Source organism: Meriones unguiculatus, chromosome 6 (genome assembly GCF_030254825.1).
Source record: "Meriones unguiculatus strain TT.TT164.6M chromosome 6, Bangor_MerUng_6.1, whole genome shotgun sequence".
In the NCBI taxonomy this organism is placed as follows: domain Eukaryota; kingdom Metazoa; phylum Chordata; class Mammalia; order Rodentia; family Muridae; genus Meriones; species Meriones unguiculatus.
This window is the reverse complement of record NC_083354.1, coordinates 38,005,982-38,016,129: the sequence shown is the minus strand read 5'-3', so window position 1 is coordinate 38,016,129 and position 10,148 is coordinate 38,005,982. Positions and strand designations below refer to the sequence as shown.

The window sequence follows — 10,148 nt, the reverse complement described above, 5'->3', positions numbered from 1 at the left end:
CAGCTCACCGTTGCTTGCTCTTGTGTGTGCTGGGGAACAGACAGTAGACCCTTTGGCATTCACCATGCTCCGGTGTCTCTAGGCTCAAGTGAGCAAAGCTTCACCAGGAAGTGGGAAGTGCCTCTGCCTGAGCAAATGCCACACCCTCTGTGTGAGCCAAAAGTTTTTCTAAGAAAAGTGCCTACAACTATGAACCACTCCTAAACCAGGCTGTGGTGATAATCGTCTTCAATCCCAGCACTTGGGAGGCAGAGGTAGGAAGATCCCCGAGTTCAAGGCCAACCTGGTCTAGATAGAGTGAGTTCCAGGACAGCCAGGGCTACACAGAGAAACCCTGTCTCAAAAAAAACAAAAAGAAAAGGAAAAAGAACCTTGGACTGAGCCTATACCCTTCTTCTGTTATGTTTTGGATTGATGCAGGATGTATATACATATTTATGGGATATAATATGACAGTCCAATATATGAATACAGTGTGTAATGAAGCTTCTATCCGAGGATACAAAGGCTGATTATTTCTTGGGGGAGGAAGCAATATTTTATATCTGTGTACACACACAGTCAGGAGCCTGTGCCTACCTTCACATGCCCTCCTCTCCCAGCGTACAACACAAGGTCTCCTCTTGACACAACCAGGGTTTTACATTTCTCTCTCTCTCTGTCTCTCTGTGTCTCTCTGTCTCTGTCTGTCTCTGTATATGTGTACGCTCACACAAGTGTGCCATGGCACAGATAGGAGGACAACTTTGTGGAGTCAGTTCTCCCCATTTGGGTCCAAGTGATCAAACTCGGGTGGCCTGGCTTGCTGGCAAGCACCTTCGCCAGCTGAGCCATCCTGCCAGCCCCCATCTGAACTTAACAGTAAGTTCATTCACTCTTGCCTTGGACTTGAACCACACGGCCAAAGCTCGGGCGGGCTAGCAACTCTGATCCACCCACACCAGAAGACCACACACAGACAAGATGAGGAAAAGGCTTAGTGCAGCTATGCGCGACTTTATTTGTCTTCTGTGAAGGCAGTGGCAGTTTTCCCTCTTAAAGCCGATCTTCAGAAAGTACACTTCTAGAAATGCATTCTTTATAAGGCAGCAGTGCTACAACGGAAGCGTCCTAACTCAGTGTCTCTCCAGATTGGCTCTTATTTGAGGAGGGATCAGGGCTCACAAACTTTGTTGGAGTTTTTGCTTGATTCCGAGCAGTTAAGGCTATGGAGCTGGATGTGGGCCTCACACCTACAATCCCAGCACGTGAGAGGCTGATGCAAAGAGATTGGGAAAAGGTCAAGGCCAGCTTGGCTACACACTGAGCCCCAGGACAATCTGTACTGTAGAATGAGTCAGCGTTAACAAAGCAAGGGTCTAGAGAGATGGCCCAACGGTTCAGAGCACTGGCTGCTCTTCCAGAGGACCCAAGTTCAATTCCCAACACCCACAACCATCTGTAACTCCAGTTCCAGGGGAGTCAACATCCTCTTCTGGCCTCTGCAGGCACCAGGCACACTATGGGGCACAGATATACATGCAAACAAAACACCCATACATATAAAACATTAAAATTTTTAAATGGCTTGAATACAATCAAATGGCAAATCATCTTAATGATGTAACATGGTAAATAATTAAAATAGCATAAGAACAACTGTTCTGACTTTGTCCTGGAGCACACTCCGTAGACCAAGCTGGCTTCAAACTCACAGATTTGTCAGACTGTCCAGGCAGTCCTTGACTCTGAGATCTCTTGACCTCATTCCCAGAGCAGCTAGGCTCACAAGGGCATTTTGCCCTTCTCTGCCTGATGCGGTCCTTCCACAATTTGAATAGCCACTTGTTATAACTGCAACATATACTAGAAGCCAGACTGCATGTGGCTTGCAACAGGTATGCGCTAAATGTTTTATTTCACATGGAGAAGGGAATCACCCTAACACCTTCATCCCTACACCGATTACCAGAGTTCAGTGAAGAATCCTCCATAATGAAAGGATCAAGATCTAAGATAATCATTTCTCTAAATATCTGGCCTCATGGAATACCACTGGACAAGAGCATTATGGCATGCCAAAGTCTTCTAGGTAGTTCCACAAAGACTCGAGATTCATCCAAGGGCTCCTGGTCATGGTGAAGGAGTGAACTCCTCCACCTGTTGGGGCTCTGACTGTGGAGGGTCCTGGGGAGGCAGGGAGTGGGGGGCTCTTTCTCTTCAGTACAATCTAGTCTCCCCAGGTTCCCCTCTCCCTGTAGACACACCTTTCTCCCCCGAAAGAGAGACACCTGCCAGGGAGAAGCCGTCTTCCCTGATTTTGCTTGCTGGCTTTCCTCAGACACCTGCTGGGGTGACCTTACTGAAAACAAGGCGAGCAAGCGCTGGGTGTGCGGAGCCTGCCAGTGGCAGGTTGTCCCGTGTCCGCGCGTTACAAAGCATCTCGGAGGTCATGATCCACAGTGGACTGCGTGTAGGAGGAGCTGGAGGTGTCGGCCGAGGAGATCTGAAGGAAATCACAGTATTGGCAGAGCGCAAGAGGCCCCCGGCACGTTCGGAAGAGTTGGGCGATGTACTTGCGGAATTTCTCCCCGAGGAAGAAGTAAATGACGGGGTTGAGGCAGCAATGAACGAAGGCCAGGGTTTCTGTGGCCTGGATGGCGTAGTCGAGGTACCTCTCCAAGGTACAGTCCTGAAGGACTTCCAGCTCCACCAGGGTGTCCAGGAAAAGCACCACGTTGTAGGGCGTCCAGAAGCCAAGAAAGAGGACCACCACGGCGAAGATCATCTTGACCGCCCTGCTCTTCTTCTCGTTCTTACAGTGCTGCAGGGTCCTGACGATCATGGAGTAACAGAAGAGCATGATCCCCAGGGGGATGACCAGCCCCAAGACGTTGATCTCCAGGGAGCTGAGGACCTTCCATGTTGTCGAGTTGACCGAGTACTTGGTTTTGCAGTACGTGTGGTTGCGCTCCGTGTAGCAGGTGCTGAACAAGAGGCCCGGGAGGGAGGCGAACACGGCCACCAACCACGTGACGAGGCTAGTGACAACCCCGTAGGTCAGAGTCCTGGCTTTCAGGGAGAACACTGCGTGCACGATGGCCAGGTACCTGTCTATGCTCATGAGCATGATGAAGAAGATGCCGCTGTAAAAGCCCACCAGGTACATCCACGAGACGACCTTGCACAGGCCCAGCCCAAACACCCACTGGTCGGCCGCATAGTAGCCCCAGAACGGGAGCGAGAGCACGAACAGCAGATCCGAGATGGCCAGGTTCAGCAGGTACACGTCGGTCATGGACTTGAGCCTCTTGTATTTGAACAGCACCAGAACCACAACGGAATTTCCAAACAGACCCAGCAAAAAGACCAAGGAGTAGAGAGGAGGCAGGAAGAGCTCCCCGAAGGCCCTGATGCCTTCCTTGGTGCAAGGCTTGGGCATGCTGTCGTAGAGGTAGTAACTATTGTACGCGCTTTCGTCCTGCGTGGTGTCTGCCACATCTGTGGGGTTCATCTTTGGAACCTACAGGCTCTGGGTACGAGCTGAAGAAGCCAATGAAAACAACAAATGAGAGAATTCGGGAATATCACCAGTGCTAAGTGCAAGGCCTAGGTGTGCGGGATGTTACCCCAAACGGTCACGCACCCTCGCCAGAAGGGACCTCAAGGTCAAAAATCAAATCAAATCAAGTCATCTCAGCCTTGAGAGGCAGATGGGTTGGTTGTTCATACCCTGGACTTCTGTCTTTCTGCTGGGAAGCTCATTTCTCATGGATAGGCAAGGACAGCATTTCCTCCCCCCCTCCCCCAGGCTGTACAGTTTAAAATGGGCTTCTGAAGAATGGTCTCTGTGGCCAGCAGGGTGACCCAGCAGGTAAAGGCACGTGCCACTGAGCCTCACCCCGATTTGACTGCTGGGAACCAATAGTTGAAGCAGAGAACTGACTTGCAAGAAAGCCTTCTTCTGGCACAAGTGCACCCCCCCACACACACACAAAATAAGTGTAAAAGGATAAGAGAAAGCTGGCCATAGTAATGCTTACATTTAATCCAGTACTCAGGAGGCAGAGATAGTCAGAGCTCTGTGGGTTTGAGGCCAGTCTCATAGAGAGAGAGAGTTCCAGGACAGCCAAGGCTACACAGAAAAGCAAACAAATGCAGCTGGAGGGGTGGCTCAGTGGTTAAGGATTCGGGTTGCAAGCTGGGCACAGTGGTACATGCCTGTAATCCCAGCACTCCAGGAGGCAGGGGCAGGTGGATCTCTGTGAATTTGAGGCCATCCTGGTCTACAAAGTGAGTCTGGGACAGCTGAAGCTACACAGAGAAACCCTGTCTTGAAAAGAAAAAAAAAAAAAAAAAAATCTGGTTGCTCTCCCAGAGGACCCAGATTTGATTCCCAGCTCCTACATGGGGGCTAACAATCATCTATAACTCTAGTTCCAGAGGATCTGATGAGCTTTTCTGGCTTCCTCAGGCACCAGGCACATACATGGTACCCAGACATAAAAGTAGATAAAATACTCATACACATAAAATTAAATAAAAAAAAAAAAAAAAAAAAAAAAAAAACTAAAAACAAGCAAGCAAAAACCCAGGGTGGATGACATAGTCCTGTGGAGCTGGATACTTATTACTATGCCTGACAACCTGCATTCTCTTGGACTCACAGGATGGAAGGTGGGAAGCAAGCGTGGCGGAGGTCAGCTGACCTCTGTAGTGCACACACACCGGCACTGTAGTAGACACACATGCAGAGTCTCTCTCTCTCTCTCTCTCTCTCTCTCTCTCTCTCTTAAGTTAAAAAAGAAATAAATACCCAAAGGTGGTGGCACACGCCTTTAATCCGAGCACTCTGGGAGGCAGAGGCAAGTGGATCTCTGAGTTCAAGGACAGCCTGGATTACAGTGCTAGTCCCAAGACAGCCAGGACTACACAGAGAAACCTGTCTCAAATAGACAGACAGACAGACAAACAGATGACAAAGCTTAAAATGAATAAATTAACTGGTGGATACACACAACGGAAGTTTTCCTTCAGTTATTCACCCATGTACTCACCTGGGTGGTGTGGGCACGAGTGGCTTTCTGACCCAGAACCACCCCCTTGCTTCCTGGTTTAGGTCTCTGCAGCACCCTGTCAGTCCCTATTAAACCCTTCTTGATTTGTTCGGTAATTCACTTCTGCTCTTTCCCCATATCTTCACTGCTACATGCCTGGAGGCTCCAGTGTCTCTGTGCGTCTGTGTATTTGTGTGTGGTGTAAACATGTGTGCACACACCTGTGCGCGATGTCCGTTCAGCCGTGCCTGCATTCATGGAGGCCAGCGGCGCCCTTCTCTACCCCTGCCCACCTTCTTTTCTGAGGCAGCCTCATCACTGAACCCAGAGCTCTCTGTTTTGCCTGGATAGGCTGGCCCAGGAACCCCCACCGCCCGCCCACCTCCACCCTGCAGGGCTAGGTTTCCAGGCACGCACACTGCACACTGCACACTGCACATGGCTCCCGCTGGCCTGCTGGAGGTCTGAACCCGGCTCCTGGTGCTTCCGCTGCCTGCACTTTGCCCACTGAGCTGTCTCCCCAGCCCCTGCCCGGGCATTCCTCAAAGGAGATTTTGTTTATTTGTTTCTCTGGAAAGGCATCCTGAAGGCCTGTTACACAGCAGAGTCTCTTAAGAAGCTTGTCAACAGCTAACAACTATATGGTGCTGCTGTCATTTTACCAGTGAGAATTCAAAGAAAAAAATAAATAAAATGAGGGAATGAACAAACAGAAAAGGGTAGCCCAGCAGAGAGGCTCATGCCTATACACCAGCACTTAAGAGGCAGAGAGGCAGGAAGACCAGAAGCTCCAGGCCAGCCTTGGTGACACAGTGAGTTTGAGGCTAGCCTACACCATATCAGACTCTGAAAAACAACTGAGGCCAACGTGCTGGTTCAGCAGATGCAGACATCTGCCATCAGGTCTTAATTTCATTCTCTGGTTCCACAAGGTAGAAGAAAACAGACTCCTGCAAATTATCCTCTGCCGGCCACACAAGCACCCTGGTGTGCGTGCACACACACACACACACACACACACACACACACTACAGAAAGAAATGCAAGAGTAGCATCAAAACCAGAGGATCAGATGCAGGACCTCTCTGGGTTGCTTAAACAAAAACAACAACAACAACAACAAATGCAATAAATACATTTTAAAAGAAAATTAATAAGTAAACAAGTAGCTTGCAGTTCTGCAGTTCTGTAATAATGTGTATAAATGTGTAAGTACGTGGCATTCCTTGGCTTGAGAAACTTGCTGGAAGAAGCAGAAAAGTTTGCCATCCTGATGAAAGTTTAGGCTGTGAGCTAAACTTTAGGCTGTCCTCTCAAGTGTGGCCGCCTGGCTGAGGAAGCCTCAGGAGGTATCAGACAGGTAAAAAGTGTACGTGCTCCGAGAGAGAGGCCAGTGAGCACCAGCAGGATCAAGAAACCTGAGTGTGCTGGAGAGATGGCTCAGTGGTTAAGAGCACTGTCTATTCTTCCAAAGTTCAATTCCCAGCAACCATGTGGTTACAACCATCTATAGAAAGATCTGGTGCCCTCTCACATGCAGGCAAAACATTATATAAAAATTAATAAATAAATAAACCTTAAAAAAAAAAAGAAAGAAAGAAACATGAGTGTGGGGCTGGAGAGATGGCCTGGTGGCTAAGAGCACTGGCTGCTTGGCTGCTCTTGCAGAGGACCTGGGTTCAACTTCTAGCACCTACATAGTGGCTCCCAATCACCTGTAACTCCAGTTCCGGGGGATCTGAGGCCCTCTTCTTATGACCTCCCCAGGCACGGGCACTTACATACATGCAGGCAAAACAACCTTACATATAAAATAAATCTTAAGAACAAAACGCCTGAAACCCTGAGTGTGGGCTGGGCAGGTGGCTAGCCCGAGCCACCTCCAGCCACACACACCCGCAGCCACAGAGCCACGGGTCCCGAGAATATCCCTTCTCCACTTACCTTGCTCTCTTGAAAGTGGTCCTGAAGACAGGCTGTGAGGCAATGCCAGGATCCCTGAAGCCGCACAGGTGCTTTGAAGGGTATGTGACTTCCTGTGACACACCAGCGCTTCCCTCACCCATGTGTGGCTTCTTGACAAAAGGAAGAAGAAAAGAAGAAGAAGAAGAAAAAAAAAAAAAAACCCTGAGTGACTCATTTCCCCAAACTCAAAGGTAGGGTGATATAGCTTCTTCTGAGGAAAGACAGAAAAATGAAAAGAAGATAATAGTGGCATGCAATGGTGCAGGCCTGTAACCCCAACACTTGGGAGGTGGACACAGAAGGGTCAGGAGCCCAAGGTTAGCCTTGGCTACATAGCATGTTGAAGGCTAACCTGAGCTACAAGTGACCATGCCTCAAAAAAAAAAAAAAAAAAAAAAAAAGAGAAAGAAGAAGGAAAAGGAGGGAGGAAGGATAAAAATAAAAACTTTAAAAGCTTTTTAATTTGTAAAATGTATTTATTGTGGGTTAGAGACGTAGCTCGGAGGTAGAGAATTTGCTAAGTGTGAGCAGGCCCTGGGTTCAATCCCCAGTACTACACAGAGACAGCTGTTTAAGAAAAAAAAAAAAAAGTATAAGTACAAAACCCTGAATTTGGTCCTCAGCTCTGGAAGAGGACAAAAGAAAGAAAGAGAAAGAAAGAAAGAAAGAAAGAAAGAAAGAAAGAAAGAGAGAGAGAGAGAGAGAGAGAGAGAGAGAGAAAGACATAAAGAAAGAAAAGGTATTCAGCATGTGAGAGGGAGAATTCTATGCGTGTGGTTTGAAAGGTGGCTTTGTCACCTCTTTGAATAAGGAGGCCGTCCTGGATCCCGGCGACAAATTATAATGGTAGCTCCAATCCAGAGGATGTGATGCCCTCTCCTGGCCTCTGCACGAATGTGATACACAGACGTGCAAGGACAGGACGGAAGACATCCTTCCACGTAAAAGAATGAAACTAGAAATGGCTGAGCCCACCGTGGGACCCGCGGTCTTGAGATCAAGGGCAGCTTTTGGGCTTCGGAGATGTAGCAAGCCGAGACTACCCCAGAGCTAAGGAGCAGGCAGCCTGGCAGAGTACCGTCATGAGCCTGAAGAACCACTAGGCTTTCCTTCAGGGAGAATTTCCAGCTACGAATGAGGAGCCGGGGAGATGGCTGAGAGCGCTGGCTGCTCTCCTAGGGGGCCTGGGATCAGCTCTCTGTATCTAAGTGTCTGTAACTCCAGTTCCAGATCTGACCCCCTCTCATTTCCGTGGCCACTACGCATGTGTGGTGCCCTTACATTCATTCGGGCAAAAGCCCTCATGCACACAAGACAAAAATAAACACTTTTTTTTGGGGGGTGGGGGGTGGGGTCTGGGCAGGAGACATTTAGTTTGAGACAAAGTCTCACACTGTAGCCGTGGCTACCCTAAAATTCATAGAGATCTGTCTTGCCTCTGCTTCCCAAGTGCTGGGATTAAAGACATGTGCCACCACACCTGACCAAAAATCAACAAATCTTTAAAAAGAACAACAGCAACAACAAACTAAAAATGAAAAGCAGGATTGAGCAGGTAAAGAGAATGCATGGTGTACATGTATGAAATTGTGAAAGAATAACATGTAGCAATAAATAAGTGTAAAAATAGGATCTTTTTTTTTCCCCTCAATGTCCTGATCACGTGTGAAGAAAAAGGAAGCCGGAGAGGGGAGATGGTATGTCCCAAGTCCGGGAGACACACTTGGGCCTACAGTCCTGCTTGGACGTTTTCACAGCCGTCTTAGGCTTGATTTCTGAGAGCGGAGCAGATGGAAAAAACCAAACCGCAATAAAAAGCCTACCCAGACACCAGCGTGCCAGGCCGGAGTCCAACACGGAGCTGCAGCGACCCCTGCTGTACCGGGTTCCTGGTTCCAACACCAAAGACGCGAAGCACCCCAAAACGCCTCCAGGGGGAAGACCCGGGACCCTGCTGCAGAACCGCGGTGGGCCAGCCCAGCGGCCAAGGATCCAGAGGCGACTGGAAGAAAGAGAAACCCGCCGGGCGAGGCTGCGCAGAGCTACAAAAGCAGCGTCGGAAGTTCTTGCGGGTGGTAGGTCGGAGAACTGGAATAGCGGGAGCACGGGGAGCACGGGGAGCACGGCGTGGGGGCTGAGGGCTGGCGCAGGCCGCCCGACCCCTGCCAGAGGTGAGTGGGCTTCCTGCGCAGTGGCTCCAGGGCGTGAGAACCTGCCTAAGGAAGAGATCTGGAATGTGAATGTTGCTGCTGAGAGAACTGACTGGATCAAGCCAGGGACTCAGAATTGAGCCCGGATCAATCATGGTGGCACACGACTATACATACACTCGGGAAGTAGAGGCAGGGGGATCAGGAGTTCAAGGTCATCCTCAGCCATGTACACTAATTCAAGGCTAGCGAGATCCTGTCTCAAGAAACAAAAACACTAATGTTGTAGATGAAAAACTTGATGAGTATATATAATATTACATGTAATATTATCTATTATATAATGAGGGCTGGAGAGATGGCTCAGGCTCAGCTGTTGGTAACACTTGCTGCTCTTACCGACAGGTTCCGTCCCCAGCACGCCGTGGGGGTTGGAGGTTGGGGTTGCCGATCCTCTGAAACTCCAGTCCAGTGTGGTGTTTTGAGAGCACCAGCCGCACAGGTGGTAGGGAGATACACAAGCGAAAAAGACACCTGTCTGCATGAAATAAACCAATCTAGTTTCTTCTTTTTCTAAAGCAGGGTCTCACTATGCAGTCCTGGCTGTCTTGGAATTCGATATATAAGGCCAGGCTAGCTGCAGGCGGACAGAGTTCCTGCTGCCTCTGCCACCCAGGCCCTGGGATTAAAGGCAGGTGCCCCCACTCCCGGTTTAAAAAAGATTAACGCAATGAAATGTATATATAAGCAGTGGGGCTGCAGTCTGGGAAACAGGATAAAATCACGGAGATTAGCAGCGTTGAGGAGATAGTGAAGAAACTCATGACTATCCCACCATTATTATGGTGACCCACGCCCATAATCACAGCAGAGACAGGAGGATCTTTGTGAGTTCGAGGCCAGCCTGGTCTGAAAAACCCTGCCTTGGAAAGAAAGAAAGAAACTCATAAATGACTGTGTTCGCCCTGTTGGGCAGATGCAGTGAAGGCTGAGGGTC

General features: G+C 49.2%; 1 protein-coding gene across 1 annotated transcript; it reads right to left on the bottom strand.

The window, feature by feature from the left end:
* Positions 1–976: 976 nt before the first annotated feature.
* On the bottom strand, positions 977–3,543 carry Ccr4 (C-C motif chemokine receptor 4). The gene has a single exon (XM_021635747.2). The coding sequence runs from the start codon at positions 3,491–3,493 to the stop codon at positions 2,411–2,413; it is 1,083 nt and encodes a 360-aa protein (XP_021491422.1). The 5' UTR covers positions 3,494–3,543; the 3' UTR covers positions 977–2,410.
* Between the last annotated feature and the right edge of the window lie 6,605 nt (positions 3,544–10,148).